At 49.3% G+C, this 19,681-nt stretch overlaps 1 protein-coding gene across 2 annotated transcripts in view; it reads left to right on the top strand.

Annotated features, from left to right (window-relative positions):
- The window catches only part of Spsb4 (splA/ryanodine receptor domain and SOCS box containing 4), a 75,294-nt gene extending 63,267 nt beyond the window's left edge, over positions 1-12,027 (top strand). For both annotated transcript variants that reach the window (XM_029543450.1, XM_021206606.2), the window contains exon 3: positions 10,790-12,027. In XM_029543450.1, the coding sequence (XP_029399310.1) occupies positions 10,790-10,917 (128 nt within the window). In that variant the 3' untranslated portion in view covers positions 10,918-12,027. The remainder of the gene's footprint in view (positions 1-10,789) is intronic.
- Positions 12,028-19,681: the final 7,654 nt, after the last annotated feature.

Below are 19,681 nucleotides of genomic sequence, written 5' to 3'. Positions count from 1 at the left end.
ACAGAATCCTCAGTTTGGGCCACTTTGGGAAACTGACTTTGCCACCACCTAATTAGAATATGTGTATATGTATATAAAAGTTAATTTTCTCTGTCAATTTTTTCCTGCCAATATTGGGCTCATAAACCCTTAATGTCTGCCATACCTTCTCTGTAGTAAAATAAGAAATAAGATGTTTGGGTCTGTGGGAAAACAGATGCTGTAGGTGTTTTATATCCAATATATCAGTCTTCTTGTCATTGAGTAGGGTCTTGTAGAGTTCAGGTCTTGGAGCCCCAAAGCCCTGTCTGCCCTTTACTAACTCTAGGTAGACCGGGAAATCACATGGTCTCTCTGCTGGCATTTCCTCAAGAGCCTGGTAACAGGGCCCCACAGTCCTGCTTGGAGCCAGACACTGGTCCCCGGTGTGTGCATTTTGGTTGCTGGGTGCTGCTGTCACTCTCCACACCCGCTCGTCAGGATGTTCTGAGGAGATTCCTGGTCCTGCTAGGTTGAAACTTACAGCTTCTGGCCTGTAACGTATGTGCCACTTGAGCTGGTTTTCATTCATGCATTGGGCATTAACGTTTTTGAAATTTAGCTAACATACGGCATCACTTGCCCATGAAGCCAGAAGTGGAATCTGCCAATCCTTATCCTGCATCATGGTGCGGGCACGCTGCGCACCCTGACGAACAGAGCTCCTTGCTCGCTCCTGAGCAGACGCTACTGTCCTCTTCTGGAGCTCTCGCTCCCAGGAAGACTGGTTCCTCCTGAGCAGAATTGAATCTTTTGGCCGAAGTGGGGAGGGGCAAGAGAAGGAGCAGACCAGATCCAAGAATCCAGTGTACTCATCACGTTTGCAGAACTTAAGAAAAGCAAGCTTTCCGGTTTCCTCTGGGCCCATTTCTGAGTTCACACGTGGAAAGGTCAAATAAACACAATAAATCCATTAGAAGGCCTTCATATTAAGCCCCCGGGGCCTGTGACGATTAGCCAGAGGCTAACATGGTAACGTTGCCTAAGTGGAAGGAAGTTTGTCTGACCTTGGCTATTTGGAAACAGTGCCAGCTACCCTAGCAGTCGTGAGCAGCACAACCGGGCTGCTTTAAGGAGGACTAACGATGTGCTCCTTGTCACTGGGCCCCCAGGGAAAAACACCTCAGATGGGAGTCCAGATCCTACTTGGACCTGTTTGTTAACTGTCTGATAGTGGGCAAAATCCTTTCCTCTGGGTCAGAACATGGGCTCTCCTGCCAATCTGTGGCTGGGCTGGCCCGGGTTAGGTCCACCTTCAGTGCTAATGCACAACAGTCTCTAATGTACAACACGCCAGATGACGTCACCATATGAAGCGGCATTGAAGAGGCAAGGCAAAAGGTCCTCTTGAGACCAGCTAGCCACTCTCCTCAGGGCTGCAAGGCAGATTGCTTTTATACACACACACTCACACACTCACACACACACACACACACACACACACACACACACTCCCAAATCAGACACTAAACACTACTTAACTGTGGCCTTGAGCTGGTTACCCGACCCCTCTCTGCCTCAGTTTCTTCACATCTGTAAATGGGCCTGCATAAACCACTCCTTCACTGGGCTGTTGTGAGAATTAACTACAACGAGGGATATAAACCACAAGAAAGTTCCGTGACGTGGGAAGTGCTGTGTGAACCTTCCCACCCAACCGCTCTTTGTATCATAACTGTTGGCAGAAGTTGAGTTCAAGAGCCCAGCAAAGGGACTTGAGGGTGTCAACAGTCATGAGCCCCTCCAGGCGGCGTCTAATGGAAGAACTGGAGTGTGGTTCCTAAAACCACAACAGGCTGGCCTAGGCTCCAGCCCCAGAACTGCTGAGAGCCCTGGTTCTCCCATACTGTAGCCGTTCTGGCCTGCTCGGATGTGTTTGGATCACTGTTTCTCAACATGTGACATGGGGATAGCTCGACCTTCTCACAGGGGTGGCATATTAGATATTTACATTACAGCTCATAGCAGTAGCAAAATTGCTGTTAGGAAGTAGCAACAAAAATAATTTTATGGTTGGGGGGGTCACCACAACTGTACGAGAGGGTTGCGGCATCTGGAAGGATGAAACCGCTGGTTTAGATAGCCAATCTGTGGTTTTCAACACGGGCTTTACCCTACCTTCAACACCAACTGCCTTGTTTTCTGCTTTGGTTCCAAGGACACTGGCTGCTCTGAAATATTAATAGCTGTCATTGAGTGCCACAAAGGCCAGGACCTTTAGTAAGTCCCTGGACTCTGCCCCTTACCTGATCCTCCCTCTACTCCTTGTGAAGCAGGGGGTGACCTTGTTTAGCCAAAAGGGGAAAAAAAAAAAAAAAAAGCAACCAGTTTTATCAAGCCTGAACTCAACTTAGGTTTCAACTGCAGGTCAGGGCTGATTCCCCATTGTAGTAATGCCTCTCTTAGGCAGTGCTGAGTTCTGTTCCGGCAGGAGTGACTTCATTATTACTCATTAGCTAGAATTAGCTGCAATTCATCTTCTGGCCAAGCTCTTGTTTGAGTTAGACCAGGACTCTAATTCTCTCGTATGGTTTTGCTCTCTCCTCATTGCTATTTTTAACTGAACTTCTGATAGCGACAGGGTGCATCTCATACTACTGAGTCCCAGGGTCGTTTCCGTCACTCAGCCGTGACCTTACACATAACTCACTGTCACTGCCGCCGCCAGTCCCCTGCCCTGCTCTTGTTTGTTGTAACTTCCTTATTTATTTGCTTATCAACTCATTTGAGATTTAATGTGCATACCCGAATCCACCACCCATGTGGAAGATCAGAACGTTGACAACCGAGCGCCTCTGTGCCTATTTCTGTCCCTTCCTTCCCACACTCCCCTGCTGCGTGATGGTGGCTGGGTTTTCTGATCCCTCTTCCTTTGCTCTTTCCTTACTGATTTTCAGCATCCGTGTGCATCCCTACAAGATTCTTTGTTCAGTTTGTCTACTTACCTCTTCCTGCATCAGGACCACCCTGGATTCATGGCTACAGCATTGACGAACCTCCCACTTAGGGGACAGATCTGGCTGTCCCACATGCCTCACTCTTCTAGCATGGGAACAGACACACCCTGGGAATGGGAACCCCATTCCTGAGCCCCAACTCCACCTATAGCACCAGCTGTCTCAGAGAGCATAGCCCCCACCCCCACCCCCGTGTGTGTGTGTGCGTGTGTATGTGTGTGTGTGTGTGTGTGTGTGTGTGTTCATCTTCCATCTTGTTTGCAACAGAACCTCTAACTAGCCTGTGAGTTTCCAGCAATCCTTGTTTCTACTTGCCAGTAGGAGTGTTGTTGGGATTGCAGGTCCAAACTACCACATCCAGCCTCCCATAGGCTCTGAGCATCTGGTCTCAGGTCCTGACACTTGTATGGTGATCACGGAGCATCTCCCAGGAAAGGGCTACCTTCTATTATTAGTCCTCATTACCTGACTGGATGTGCTTCAGTACCTTTTATAGACATGAAAGCTCACTTAAGCTGCTTCTGCCTTCCAGAACTGGGCTTCTCCATCTTACTGACCTTGTAGTTTTCAGTAGGACTATAGGCAGCAGGGATGATACCTGGTCCTGCCTGTGGGAGCCACAGTTCACCGGGAAGGAGATAACAAAAAATGATTCAGTATGGACTCAAGAGCTCAGGGTTTGATGGGAGCCGGGGATGGGGAAAACAGATTCCCCCAAACTCCTACTTAGGACAAGGTCTGCAAGTGGGGCAGAGTATTTCAATAGCAGTTTGTCTCAGAATTCTCGGGCTTGGTCATCATAATGATGCTGGCCTTGCTGTGGAGTGAGATGGGGGAGGGCAGAGAGGCAGGTTGGAGCTGTCTGAGAGGGTATCGTGGACACCTGAGGCTGCTTCATGGTGGCGTTGGGAAGAGAATAAAGGGCTCAGAGTAAATATAGAAACTAAGAGAACATGGGTTCATAGAAAGCGGATGGGAAGGGGCTCGGGAGTGGGCTCCATTCAAAGACAACACGCAGAGTATTTCTGAAGGTGTGGGCCAGGGACCCTGGTATTTGAGCTCCAAGTATAGGGATCCAACCAGTTCTAAGGAGGGGACAGAGTACGGGGATTTGACTCCCTCGAAGAATGTGGATCTCTGCAGAGCACCTTGGCCTGTGTGTAAGAGATGCCTGGGTGCAGCATGAACCCCCAGATCCTGACTCTTAGGGCCCCATGTGAAGCCCATACAGATGACTCAGCAAAGCTAATGAGGGTCCCAGCCTAGAGCCAGAGTAGAGGTCCCAGGTGACAATGGCCCAAATGTTATCAGAGTAGCAGCAAAGCAAATATTGAGTTGAGGGGAATTTCAACAAGAACAGCAGTTGGAGAGATTCACCAAAGAATGATGACATTGAATTGAGAAACGCAGGGCATTCTGTGGGAAGGCTAAAGCCATGTAAAGTATGGGTGGTATAGCAATTCTCAGACAATCATCCTTGCCTAAGATGTCTCTGCAGAATTGGGGACTGGGTAATGTGGTGGTGGCTTTCGTATGAGGTGACACTTCTGGAGGGTCCTTTTGCGCACAGTTCTTGTTATCAGCCACACATACACAGGACATTCTCCTTTACAACCAACCATTTTATTTATTTTTTTTTAGGACTTGGCAATGGTGACGTCACTTAGATTCTGACAACCTTCACAGGCATGTCATCACAGGCATGTCATCACAGGCGTGTCATCACAGGCATGTCATCACAGGCATGTCATCACAGGCATGTCATCACAGGCATGTCATCACAGGCATGTCATTCCTCCCAGGACAGAAACATCACAAATGCACCAGAAATACTGCCATTGAGCGTTCTGATCAGAATTTAGGGATAGGAAAGTAGAAAGAAAAATACACATTTAGAGTTTCTTTCATTTCAAAGACTGGTTTTCTGTCTCTTCACAGATATATATGACGTTGAAAGCATCTGGCTTTGGCTGTGAACCAAGAACAAGCTGAACTGGGGTTTACCTCTAGTACAGGTCTCTATACCCCAACCCAGCTCTCTGAAGCTAGACAAGTAATGGCCATTCATCCCCCTCTCTCCCCACCCCGCCCCAACCCCAAACCATGTCCGCTTAGCGATTGCAAAGGCCCATCAGAGCTGACCACAGCCAGCAGGGCACTGCTGCACTTCCCAGAGCCCGTTCCTCCTCACAGCTGGCAGAAGCACAGTAGCTAGCCAGCATCTGATTCCAACAGAGCTGGGTATGCAGCAAAGCCAGAAGTGAACAGGCACCCAAGAGCCTGGCCAGCAGGCAGACAGGGCCTGGGGACAGAGACCTGAGGTACAGGCTCAGGTCTGCAGATAGATAGATCCCTTGCTCCTCTGAGGATGCCCTGTAGACCAGCGGCTAAAATTGGCCTTGGCGGTAGAGCTGAGTGTCTCCTCTGAAGAGTGCCGCTGAGAGCCAGCTTCCCCCTGGGGCCCACCCTGTCTGTGTAGATCCTGGATATCTGCCTCTTCTCTGTTAGAGGCTTGGCAACCCTAGCCCTGGGCTCCAAGGCCCACCCCACATTCATCTTCCAGATCCCTCCCAGCTCCCTTTGTTGTGGGCATTTGTTCCTCAGAAACCTAAATTGATATGGTTCCCTAAGGATGCAGTGTGAATTCCATCCTGCCAGACTGCACCCATGGAAAGGCACATAGGTTGTCACAGCAGGCCATTTGCTGCTCTGGCAGTGACACTGGAGCTGGAGAAGAAAATCGAGGCAGCCCTGCCACTTGAAGGGCAGCGTTCAGGCCCTTCTGTTCTTACCTGTATAGAAATGGCCTTCTTTCCCACCAGTCATCCTTCCCCCATCCACTCGGAAGTGTTTGCTCATGCCCCATTCTGCGGACCCTCCACAGTGAGCAGAACTTTCCCGCCAAAGGCCACTTCCCTTGAGACAGTCAGCAGACTTAGGCTTTTGCTAGGGCGGTGATGGGAATGCCATTGCCCCAAGCATCTGGCTATTCCTTGTGGATTCTCACAATGTGTGGTCTGTGGAGCTCGTGGCCTCTCTGAACCTTGGTTCACCCCAAGTGGCCAGTGCTGTCAGGTTCCCTGCTTCACGTCTCCACCACCCTGTCACATCTGCTTTATGTCTTCCTAGAGTCTGCCCAGCTGTCTAGCCTGCCACTGCATTCCTTGGTTTCCATCTCTGATGTGGCGTAACTTCATACACGCACAGGGGAAGTGTGCTCATCTTTTCTGTTACTCAGCTGGAAAGGGCACCAGCATAGAGCCCAGGCTGCCCCATGGAGCTTACCACTGTTACCCAGCACCCTCACACTTGAATAATTCTAGTGGATGGGAAGGAAGAGAGGACTCAGTAAGTAAGAGCACTGCCGCTCTTCCAGAGGTCTCGGTACCCACAGGATGGCTCACAGCTGTCTGTAACTCTAGTTCCGGGGGCCCAATGCCTTCTTTTGGCCTCCATGGGCACCAGGAGTGCACGTGGTGTACAGACACACACACAGGCAAGACACCTGTGTATGCTGAGTATCTCTCCTCATTTCCTTTATGAAAAGCCAAACAGGTCACGCCCAGGTCTTCTAAGATCAGCTTTTTAAGGACGTCACTCGTGACTTACACTGTGCACACAGACATGATGGTAGGCTGGTGGTTCACATCTTGGCGGGTCCCATGGCAGGTAGGGAGACATAAGAAGCCCGAAGAAGCAGCTGAAGCCATCGGTCTCTGTGCCAGACTCTCCACCAGTCTACATTCTTGACAGTACACTCTTGGAGCTAACTCCATGAGCTAACTTACCAGTTTTTTGCAGATGGCAACAGAGTCTTTGGAAATCCTGTGGTTCGCTACAGGTCACGCAGGGGTTAGTGACAGATGACTGAGGAAAATTTATCCGGGACTGTCAACAGGACTGGGATGTTTGTAGCACAGAACTGGGCACTCTGCAGCAGCCTGGGGGAATCTTTGTCAAGAGCAGAAAGTGGTTGTCTGTAATGGTAGCAAACTGAAACAATGTGTAACAATGTTTCCAAAGATGCTTCTAGCGCTGACCGCTTTAAAGCATTCTTCAGCAGGCTATGCCATGCCATTGACACCCTATCATGATGTAACGTCGTCATCCCATCCCATTTTACAGATGACAGATGTGTGGCTGGGAAAAGAGGAGCCAGCTGCCTCTGGCTGGAAGGGCTGAGTGTGAGCTGGGCTTTGGAGCCAGTCTCTTCTTTTCACTTCTTGTCTGTGTGTTCACACCTGCTCCCTGTATCAGGATAGTAATAAGGCCCTGACTCAGGAAGTGAACTCTTTTTTTTTTTTTTCAGATGTAACTTTTTTGAAGAATATTAGGTAAAGAAAGTTTCCGGGTCACAAACTGTTGCCTGCCGGCATCAAGGCAAGCTGACTTGGAGAGCCAAATACAAATCTAAAAGAAACCCTCTGTCCTTACGGCCACCCTAGTCACCATACCCTGAGCATGACCTGCGGTGCCCTGAGCATCACCAGCCACGCCCTGAATGTCATCAGCTACTTTTGAACTTGCAGGGTTTTGTGGAGTCATACATGACACATTTTCTTTCACTTAAAATTATGCTGGAGAGGCTCGTCCCTCGGTTCACGTGTACCCGGGGCCCCTTCGTGCCCAGAGCTGATTTGTTTTCTTCTCTGTGAACAGAGTTGATTTGGGCACCCCCAACTGGTGAGGAGCAACAACAAGGCTGCTGCCTCTGTTACAGACTCGTGGGGGAAATGGGCAGCTGTGACCTGGAAAGTGCCCATGGATGGGGGATGGGGAGACAAGAGCCTGAGGCTGTGGCTCACCAGGCTGCCAGGAGTCTGGAAGACAGGTGGCTCCACCTTCACTCTCGCCTTGGGCCCACCTTTTTATTACTGTTTTGAGAGGGGCAGTGTGACACTCTAAATGCAAGCTTTACAACTCTACACAAGCCTCTCTTCTCTGAGCCTCAGCTTCCTTCTCTCTCAGCCAGGAATGAGTAGACGCACTGACTTCAGATGGTCACTTTAAGACCTCAGTGAGATACAGTCACCCTTCCATCAGGCTGAGCAGGAACTCGGTAAACGTGGGTGAGATAGAAGATAAATTCCCGTTTCTGGTTCCGGGGGTTTGAGTCCTGGTGTCTCCACTTAACAGCTGTGCATCCTTAGGTAGATGGCGTGTGTATTCTCTTTCAGTCTTTTCTCCCTTAAAATAGAGATGATAATAATATTTATTGGCCCCAGGGGTTGTTATGAGTTTTGATACGTGCATTTGCATGAATTGAGCCCCCCAAATGAAGTGTGTATGTGTGTGTGTGTGTGTGTGTGTGTGTGTGTGTGTGCGTAATAAACTTTAAGGAGAAAGCAGCTACAGGCATATTTTATTCCTCACAACCCTTGCTTAGTGAACAGCCAGGTGTTGGAGGCAGAGGGATTAGAGTGGGGTCTTGATTGACAGGGGCAGGGCTGCATGTGGGAGGGCACTGTGAGGGACAAGGGGCAGGGAAGGAAGGATGGGAATGCTGCTGTAATGGAGCTGGGAACTGTACGAGGGGCGGGGCAGGGGAGGATACAAGGCTGGCATCCCCTGGCTAGCCTCCCTTTGTATGAGAATCAAAAGATAAGAGGAGAAAGTGAAGCCACTAGCCTGGGGTCTGGCCTCAGCAAAGGACAGCAAGATGTGGCCTTGGATATATCATCTGGCCCTCATGCGGAGTCCCACTTGGATTGTGGCGGTGGCCCATTAGAACTGCATCTCTAACAGAAGCTCCCTTGAACCCCCAGCTGCCATTGCCCCATCCCTCCTGATACCATTCCCACACAGCTGACCATTTGTGTTTGCTCCTTATGATTTGACCACAATCCTACCTACTCTGTTACCAAAAGAAGGCTTAGAACCAGGCAGTGGTGGTGTGCACACCTTTAATCCCAGCACTTGGAAGGCAGAGGCAGGCGGATTTCTAAGTTCGAGGCCAGTCTGGTCTACAGAGTGAGCTCCAGGATAGCCAGAGCTATACGGAGAAACCCTGTCTCAAAAAATCAAAAAATCAAAACAAAACAAAACAAAACAAAACAAAAAAAGGACACTTATTTAGCTACAGCGCAAACATGGAGGCCGTATGTCAGTCACAGGTGAATGGGACCACTGACCACTGTCTTCTTCATTCTCCACAGGTCTGTTTGAGCTAGCAGCCCTGTCCCTGTCCTCAGCTTCCCTGTCTCCTGCATCCCTGGTCCCTGTCTATTTCCTCTGCTTGTAACACTGCCCAGCCTCAGTGTGCTTACAATACTCCTATCCATCCTTCAAAACCCTATTCAGGTTTCTCTCCTCGAAGCTTTCCGGCAGCTGCCTAGTTTCTGTCCCTTTGCACTCGGAATTCTTTCCTATATTAACACTTTTAAAATAATTCACTTGCTGGGGCTGGAGAGATAGCTCAGAGATTAAGAGGCTGCCCCTCCAAAGGACTAGGGGTTCAACTCCCAGAACCAGCATGGTGGCTCCTAACCGTCCGTATATAACTTCTGTTCCAGGGGATCCAACACCCTCTTCTGGCCTCTGTGGGCACAAGGCTAACAAATGATACGCAGATACACATGCAAGCAGAACACCAGGCATGCAAAATTAAAAACAAAAACAAAAACAAAACTAAACTAAAACCATTCATTTACTTAAAACTCTTAGGCCATGAGAAAATCCCAGACCACAAGCTCACCTCCAGGGCTGTCTCTATATCCCTAGGATTACCACAGGAAATGAAAGAGGAAAGAAATTTTTTTTAAGATTTATTTATTTATTATATGTAAGCACACTGTAGCTGTCTTCAGACACTCCAGAAGAGGGTGTCAGATCTTGTTATGGGTGGTTGTGAGCCACCATGGGGTTGCTGGGATTTGAACTCCGGACCTTCGGAAGAGCAGTCGGGTGCTCTTACCCACTGAGCCATCTCACCAGCCCGATAAGAATTAATATGTGTCTCTGCAGTGAGCCGGTATAGCTCAGTAAATTGTCCTGTATCCAGAGGTGCCAATGCACCACGATGGGCATACGGAGGTCAGAGGACCACTTTGGGGAGTGGGTTCCCTCCTCCTACCATGTTGAGTCAGAGTCTCATGTGTTTTCCATCTCTACACTGGCGTGCTGGGCTTACAGATGCCCGCCGCTGCATCCTGCTTTTTAAGTGACTTCTGGTGATCACCATCAGGTTATTAGGCTTGTGTGGGGAGCACTTCTACCCCCTCCCCCACCCACCTCCCGGGCCCCTGGTGGATTCTAACTTACCCCCCCCTCCCCAACCCACCCCGAACTTGAGTACTATAAGAAAATGTGTCCTTCCATTGCCCATCATAAACACTAGAGGGAAAGTGTGGGGGTTTGAAAGAATCTCAATAGCCTGGTGGAATCTATCTAACCTGTCTGCTTGCTTGTGCTGACACGGGATCAGGCTGTGTTGCCAGTATTGAACTTCTGGGCTCAACTGATCTTTCCGCCTCAGGCTCCTGAGTACCCTGAGATAAATCATCCTGTTTCTAAAAGGATTCCTCTTTCAAACGTTTTGAGTCACACATTCCACATCAGACCTTACCCTGGCAGAGGGTACGTTTGTTTCCACTATTCATCTTTAAATACCACTATTTAGCGGTTGTTCTAAATCTTCTAGTCTAAGCAGCTGCAGCTGCCTTCCATAATCATTGCTGAGGGCCTCTTACTGCAAGCAGGGATGGCTCTTCAGTAGCAGGGAGCACTGAGCCAGCTCAGGGGCAGGGACAGGCAGCAGGCAAGCTAGGAGGAGTGAGGAGGTGCGGACACTTACACTTGCTTCACTGTCTTTGCAGCTGAGCCTCTGCCGCTGATGGACCTGTGCCGGCGATCCATCCGCTCAGCCCTGGGCCGACAGCGCCTGCGTGACATCGGCTCCCTGCCCCTGCCTCAGTCTCTTAAAAACTATCTGCAGTACCAGTGAACAGCGCTGAGGATCGGCTGTCACCTGAGGTCACACAGCTCCAGAGCGTCAGGACACATCACTGACTTGGAAAAGGAATGCCTGTTGCCATTGCTGCCACCGACCAGGACCAGGAGGCCACCTAGTGAACCAGAGCATAGAGACCATTTCTTCCTCAAGAGAATGAATAAAACATTGCAGGGGCAGGAGACGGCCTCCAGTTCCCTACGGCAGACAGGCCCAGGGAAATTGGCCAGTGGAGAGAAAAATAGGTTCTGAATAATGAGTGACAGAAGCCAGTCCTTGATGGTCTCCTCCACGCCTGCCACTGGCCAGGGCAGAGAGATCGTCCTCCATTTTAAGACTTGGTACCACTTTGAGAGACAAGTCCAGGGTCCCACAGCAGGGCAAAAAAAGCACCTGGCCTTACCTCTCTGATCCGGTTTCCTCATCGCTTCCTGCCCTCTCCCACCATGGATAAAGTTCTTTGGCTATCCCCTCCCCCACTCTATTCAGGGACATGAATCTGATGACTTGCCCTGGGGACAGGGTTTCTTCTTGGGTATGGTCATTGTAAGTAGCGTTTGCATTTTTTTCTTTTTCTGATAGAGGAGTATGGTGAAGGTGGCTGTCTCCCAAAGGTGCTAAGGAAGATGGGGCCCTCGTGACACCAAGTCTGAGACACCCTGAGTACCCAGGGCTCTGGCAGCCGTCATTCAGGGTGAAGCCTGGCTGTCACAAAGCTTTCTTTGAGCAAATTATTTTTTCACTATAGGAGACTTCCAGTTTGTTTCTCGTTTCCAATATGTGTGTGATGCCCTGTTTATTTATCAGCTGGGGCCCCGCAGTATGGCCTTGGGACTGCAAAGGTGGGTGTAACAGTCTCTGCAGGACCTGAGACCTATCCTCTCACAGAATGTTGCTGCTGCTGCTGCTGCTGCTGCCGCCGCCGCCAGCGCCACCATTTGGCATCTTTCGTGTGTTCCAAGATACCCTCCATCCAGACTCAAGTTTTAACTGGAAATCATCACAGAGTAGGATACAGAGCCAGACAGCACAGCCTACACTGTAATGTGAATGTGACCTACAAGCAAGGAACATTTCTAATAAAGTTTGTCATTCTGTCCTTCAGCTGTGTGTAAAGTGCTCTTTCCATCAACCTCCCTGGTCTGTCCCCAGATCCATAGACATCAAACCTGGGAGTGCCTCTCTTTACACACACACGTCCACATTCGAACCCCAACCACAGAGATGTTGTAGAGACTCGATCTGGAAGACACTCTGTCCCCAGGATCTTCAAAGACTCCCATAAGCTGATGCTGAAGCCTTAGATGTTCAAGGTGACCAGGGCCAGTCAGGGTGAACCCAAGACCTGGCGCTGGGGCTGATTGCAGTGGGCCACCAGGGGGCAGTGCTGAGTGCTGCAGAGCAAATGAGGCAGAGTTGAGCTGAGCTCTGCTGGGGCTGGTAACAGGTTAGCAGTTAGTGTCCGGAAGGGGACTGGGTCAGGACCAGTACAGGATTCACTTAGCAGCATCAGCCAACCCATATACCACCCCACCCCAGACTCTAGGGCAGTGTCAGGCGGATGTCTCTGTCCTGAGTTGGGGGACATTTATAGTTTGTTGTAAGACCTTGAGAAACTCAGCGGGAGGAGGCGGGCAGGGAAGAAACAATTTCTTGGGATTGGAAGAATGAATATGAGACGCACGTTGTCTGCCCACCACGGGGCTGGAGACGGGAGAGGAAAGGCGTCTCCTGGCTGCAGGCTCTCGGCATCTGCCTGGCCACTGACTGGCTCAGCTGCCAAAGCGTTCAGTTGTGGTGGTTGCTAAAAGCAGCTTCCAGAAGAGGCACAAGCTTGGGCAGGAAGCCTGGGTTGGAGTTCAGGCTTCCTTGTTTATACACTGTCACCTTGTATAAGTGGCTTTCCCCTCTGGACTCTGGGAGCCAGAGCAGGTAGCCAGTGAACGACTAAGCACCCTCGCTCTCCCAGCCTCTAGGGTCCAAATTTCAGCACCACTTTCAAGTTTGGAAGAAGCTCTTGTGTCTCAGCTCCTAAGCCTCATGGCTTCTCTCATTCTAACAATGCCTTCCCCTCCCTTACTTCACCCTCTCATGATGAATGAGATCAGCCGTCCTCTGGACACCCCATAGCCACCCACCAGTGTGTTCCTGCTCTGAGCTATCGGTTCTTCACATCCCTACCTGAGCGTGTATCTCCCGGCGCCAAGGACCCTATTCTGAGGATGTGGATTGGGTCCTATCTGCCCTTAGCCTCGTGGACTCAGCAGGCTGTGGGTCTCTGGAGGGCTGGGCCTGTGCCTGTACCTACAACAGCCTCGTAGGTCAGACACATCAGCTCCGCAAAGGCCCGTAGAGGGGCGGGATGGACAGGATGTCCTCTGCAAACTGGGGCACCCAGAGGAAACTGCAAGGGACGTGCTTAGGTAGAGATGAGATCCTCCCAGAGCTGAGAGCCTTACCCCTAAGGCCTCCTGAGCCCCCTGTCCTCTAGTGGCCACGCCTACAGCACTCTCCGGAAATGACTGAGTTCTGGCCTGGCTCTGCCAGACCTCACAGTCTAAGTGGGGACAAAGATGGCCCCCAAGCAAGGAAGCAGCATGGTGCTCGAGGGGGTGATGGGGTGAGGTGGGGGCTAGGAGCTAGGCTACAGAAAGCCATTGGGGAGGTGCTGAGTCCTGACAAGGAGCTAGACAGGTGAGAGGAGGCAGAACACTCATACACATGCTTTAAAACCAAAAAACTTGAAAAAAAAAATGTTGGCTACAGCAGCAACGGATAGGAGACAAAACCACGTCCAGCAGTCTTTCCATAAACTACAGTCATTGTCTGTGACCTGTCCTGTGTGACGTATCCCGGGGCGCTGCTCCTGCACATCTCCCTGTCCATGATGACCTCAGGCCCAGGGGAGAGCACCCTAGCCCGCTGTGCCGTGGCTGGAGGCAGCTCTCTGGCTCTAACAGGCTCCAGGCCAGCACCGTGGCCCTGGCCTTTCCATCATGGCTGCTAAACAGAGCCCAGGCTAGATCAACAATCTCTACCTCCAGTGCATTTTCTTTTAGGGAAGCAAGGTACACACATTCTGAGGGGGTGACTGTCCAGCCTAAGACAGCCACATCCTCCTTCAACTGCACGGTGTTAGTCTTCCTGTCTTCAGGTGAGGTGTTGCTCAGGCACTGAGCTTACAAGGAGTGTCCTACACATAATCACCTACAAAATTCATGTTCCAGAATCATACGATTGGGGGGGGTTTGTAGAGTAAAAATACAATGTTTAAGTGCATTTCCACTTTTGTGTTGGGCCACATTCATAGCTGCCTTTGGTCACACGCGGCCTGCAGTCTGCAGGCTGGACACACATGGGACACACACGGGAGTCTGGAGCGCCATTGGCACAGCATTTGCTTTCTGTTAACTTTTACTCTAAGGACTCTGACTGGCTCCACGCGAGTCTTGCCACATTTGCCTCCGAGTGACCCTGGGCGGACCCTCTTCCTCCGTGCTCTTTTATCTTCAGTACTTCACACGCACAACCCATATGCCAGTCTAAACTACTCAGATCTGTCGTACGCTTTCCTGCCTCGTGAAGATTACGCCTTATCAGAGAGCTCAGCAGAGTCGTTAGCACTCTGGTGGTCGACCTGAGAATGGCCCCCAGAGGCTCATATATATGAATATGTGGTTCCCAGTTGGTGGAACTGTTTGGGAAGGATTGGGGGGTGTGGCTTTATTAGAGAAGGAATGTCAGTAGGAGTGGCCTTTGAGCTTTCTTTTCTCTCTCTCTCTCTCTCTCTCTCTCTCTCTCTCTCTCTCTCAGTTAGATATTTTCTTTATTTACATTTCAAATTTTATCCCCTTTCCTCATTTCCCCTCCCAAAACCTCCATTCCATCCCCCCTCCCCCTGCTCACTAACCCACTCCTGCTTCCTTGTCCTGGCATGTCCCTAAACTGGGGCATCAAGCCTTCACAAGACCAAGGGCCTCTCCTCTCACTGATGTCCCACAAGGCCATCCTCTGCTACATAGGTGGCTGGAGCCTTGAGTCCTTCCATGTGTACTCTTTGGTTGGTGGTTTAGTCCCTGGGCTCTGGGGGTACTAGTTGGTTCATATTGTTGTTCCTCCTATGGGGCTGTAAACTCCTTCAGCTCCTTGGGTCCTTTCTCTAGCTCCTCCACTGGGGACCCTGTGCTCAGTCCAATGGATGGCTGTAAGCATCCACTTCTGTATTTGTCAGGCACTGGCAGAGCCTCTCAGGAGACAGCTATATCAGGCTCCTGTCAGCAAGCACTTGCTGGCATCCACAGTAGAGTCTGGGTTTGATAACTGTGTATGTGATGGATCCCTGGGTGAGGCAGTCACTGGATGGCCTTTCCTCCAGTTTCTGCTCCAAACATTGTTTCTGTATCTCCTCCCATGGGTATTTTGATCCCCCTTCTAAGGACTAAAGCACCCACACTTTGGTCTTCCTTCTTCTTGAGCTTCATGTGGTCTGTGAATTGTATCTTGGGTATTCCGAGCTTCTGGGCTAATATCCACTTATCAGTGAGTGCATACCATGTGTGTTCTTTTGTGATTGGGTTACTTCACTCAGGATGATATATTCTAGTTCCATCCATTTGCCTAAGAACTTGATGAGTTCATCATTTTTAGTAGCCGAGTAGTACTCCATTGTACCACATTTTTCTGTATCCATTCTTCTGTTGAGGGTCATCTGGGTTCTTTCCAGCTTCTGGCTATTATAAATAAGGCTGCTATGAACATAGTGGAGCATGTGTCCTTATTACATGTTGGTACATCTTCTTACATGTTGGTACATCTTCTGGGTATATGCCCAGGAGTGGTATTTCTGGGTCCTCAATACTGAATGGCTGAGAAGCACCTAAAGAAATGTTCAACATCCTTGGTCATCAGGGAAATGCAAAACAACCCTGAGATTCCACCTCACACCAGTCAGAATGGCTAAGATCAAAAACCCCGGTTGACAGCAGATGCTGGCAAGGATGTGGAGAAAGAGTAACACTCCTCCATTGCTGGTGGGATTGCAAGCTCATTCAACCACTCTGGAAATCAGTCTGGCAGTTCCTCAGAAAATTAGACATAACCTTTGAGCTTTCAAAAGCCATTCCTCATTAGTACTCTCTGCCCAGTGCTGGTGGATCAGATGTGAGCTCTCAGCTGCTGTCCCAGCGCCATGCCTGTCTGCTGCTATGCTCCCTCCCATTAAGTGCTCTCTTCCATAAATTGGCCTCATCATAGTGTTTTGCCATGGCAATAGAAAAATAGCTAAGACAGGCCCCTTCCTTGTCCCAAGGCTCCTGCTAAATTTACCTGTCTCTTAACTCCTGTGAGCACATATCTGTCAGCTCTAGTAATCTGGGCATCAAATATATCACCTTTCAAGCTCAGTCACCTCACAAATGCCTGCTCTTCTTTTATTCCGTTTCAGTCCATGACATGCACAGTGACTGGCAATAACCAAGTGTTCTTAATGGCTTATATGAACCAGTCCATCAGGGGCTGATTTCACGTGTATAGCTGCAGACTGTGTTGCCTTGGGGAGTGGGGGATGGGAGGGGTAGCTTTATTAGTTTCTCTGCCTCCACAGCACTCAGACTGATATCATCTGCCCTCTCGTCTCACCTGCTGCACAAGCCAGGCCGTGAGGGAGCTTCTTTTACCCCTTGTTTAAAAGCTTTCCCTGATTCAAGTAATTCAGATGTGGAGTAGCCCTTGATTACCACAGTTTCCGGTGCTTGGCAAATTTATTAAGGCCCGCTCTGCATGCCAAGTCAAGTTTTTTCTCTTCCTCTGTATTAAAGGTTGAACCTGAAAGATATTTTATATGCTCTCTCTCTCTCTCTCTCTCCCTGCTCCACCCCATTATCTGAATCCTCTCACTGGTTCCAAGATCTCAGGAAGAGCTCTTTAATACACATCTAATGTGTTCTCTCTTTCTTTTGCATCCTGCCAACTGTATAAAAGAACAACCTGGACCCTCCATCCGTCTCATCCTTGCCGTTCCCACCTTCCCTGCCACATCAGAGGCTAACGCAGGGGATGGCATCTGCACATCGTTCACGCTGTGGTATAGCGGAACTCTCTATGGGCAGACAGCTGAGCCTCGACTGCGTGTCTTGGTGCGCATACCAGAAACTTCCCCGCAGTTAGTTGCCATAGCCTGCTTAGTGATCCTGTCCTGTGTGGGATTGCAGAACACTATCTAGACCATCAACCTTAAAGAGTGTCTCCTCATTCATGAGGCAGACCTTAGCTCTCAGTGAGGCCTGCCACCCATTCGACATCTAGGAAGGTGCTCACCCCAGATGCTGTACCCTAGGATGTGCCACCCTCAGATGGCGTAGCCTCTGTGACCTGCTCTACTGTCCACCACAACCGCAAGAACCACACCATCCCATACCACATGGAGATACCCCTGTTCAAGTTTGCTTCACTGTTGCTGTGCTGAAACACTCTGGCCAAAAGCAACTCAGGAGAGGAAGCAGCTTACGTGCCTTACACTTCTCACAATCAAGTTCTGAGGGAGGTCAAGGCAGGAACTCAAGCAGGAACAGAAGCAGAACCTACGGTGGCATGATGATTACTGACTGACTTAATGCCTTCCTCTCAGTTTACTTTCTTTTGCCATCCAGGCCCACCACCTTGGGAATGGTACTGCCCACAGTGGGCTAGGCCCTCAAAAATCAAATAGCAATCAAGACAGTGCCCCAGAGACACTACCACAGAGCAGTCTGATGAGGCCAATCTTATCCCCCATTGAAGGACCATACAGCTGCTCATCCTCAACCTATCTTTGGTTCTGCTGGTCTCTGTTTAGGTACCAATTATGTTGTGTGACTTTTCCTGGGGAGACATAAACAAGTATCTACTCATCCTAGAGGGGGGACTGAAAATAGACCAAATTATTCCACCCCAGTCTAGCTTAATGACCCAGTGAAGTTTTGGGTATTTTGAAGGTCATGGTGAGGGGTTACTAACAAGAATATTGAGAGACTTAAAGGCAATTTTATCATCGACAATCCCTCCTGATGTGAGCAACAACTCAGGAAAGCTGCATCCACAGAACTCCCAGAAAGAGCTGTGCTTAGCTTCACCAATGGAGTGTTCCCTCTGCCCCCAGCAATTGTTTACTGCTTTTATGACCTTGCAAAGGGGCCTTGGGACTCTCGGGACTTTCTTTGTACATTCCATTAGGTTCTTGAGGCTTTTAAGTTTTATTAACTTCCTGAATCTTACTGGGCCTCCCTCTTTTCTCCAGGAGGAAACATTTCAATTCAGAGAAGGTAGATAAACAACAAGCCCAAGTGCAATAGGAGTGAGGGACTTTGTGCTGGGTAGCTTTTGTCAGTTTTGTGAGTATTTAGAAGGAAGACATATTAGTTAAGAAGAAACCTCCATCAAACTGGCTGCAGGCAAGTCTTTGGAGGCATTTTCTTGATTGATGCCCAGCTTTCTTTGTGGAGTCTCATTCCAAGGCATTCTGGGTTGTGTTAAGTCAGGCTGTGAAAGGCATGGAAAACAAGTCAGTAGGCATCATTCCTCTGTGTCTTCGGCTTTAGCTCCTGCCTTGCATGCCTGCCCTCAGTTCCCTCAGGGATGAAGAGCTGCTACCTCCAAGTGTCAGATGAAATCACCCCTTTTCATCCCCAGTTGTTTTTGGTTATAATGTTTATTATAAGAATTGAAATCAAACTTGGAAAGACTTCAATATCTCAACACCATCCAAGCAAAACATCAATGAACAAACATGGGTGTTGGACTAGAGAGATGATGGCTCGGTGGTGAAGAACACTTGTTCCAAATCACGAGGACTGGAGTTACAAACCCAGCACCTATGTTACAAGTCGACTGTCCCCACAGATGTCTCTTACCCTAGCTATGTGGGGGAAGGGGGGAGTTAGGAAGAAACCAGAGGATCACTGGAGCTTGCCAAGAAAGCATGAGCCCCAGTTTTCAGGAGAGACTCTGTCTCAAAGGAAAGAGGTAGAGCGCATGACAGGGGAGGAGCTAATGTTCTCTTCTGGCCCCCACATGTGTGCATGTGCACACTCACAGGCATATACACTCACGCAGATACACACATAAATAAGTAAAATAGATCTTTAAAAATGTTATACTGCACTATATACCAAACAGACTTAACAACCTTACAGGCCATTCCATCAATCATGTACAGTGACTGATCTTTTCAGCAGCCCTTGGAATACTCTTCACAGTACATCATGGTTTAGGCTGAGAAGAAGTCTGGAAAGATATAGAAAACTGAAAGGATTTCTTACATCCCATTGGATCATGATGAGATGGAATGAGAAATGAACAGCAGGGGAAAACAGGAAAATATCTACGCATGTGGGGATTGAAGAATTTACCACAAATAATCGGAGTATTGTTAAAGAAATCCCGCGATCGAATGAAAGAGTAATCAGAATCTAGGAGCTCCAGCAAAGCAGAACCAAGGGGATGGCCAGCAGCCATGAGAACCAGCATTGTGAACATCAAAGAGATTGCAGATAAAGAACATAATGGCACATCTCAAAGTCTTACAAGATCAAGACAAACCCCAAAGCCAGAAGGAAAGAAGGAAAGCAATGAGATAGAGGCCTAAAGGTTAAAGGACTTGATGAAGCTGAAAGATGGTGGCTTAGAAAGTTTACTAAGATTGGCAAACCCTTAGCTAATCTAACAGAGAGAGAGAGAGAGAGAGAGAGAGAGAGAGAGAGAGAGAGAGAGAGAGAGAGAGAGA

Source organism: Mus pahari, chromosome 10, assembly GCF_900095145.1.
Source record: "Mus pahari chromosome 10, PAHARI_EIJ_v1.1, whole genome shotgun sequence".
Taxonomy (NCBI): Eukaryota; Metazoa; Chordata; class Mammalia; order Rodentia; family Muridae; genus Mus; species Mus pahari.
Note: the sequence above shows the minus strand (reverse complement) of the source record. Positions and strands in the feature narration are given on the sequence as shown.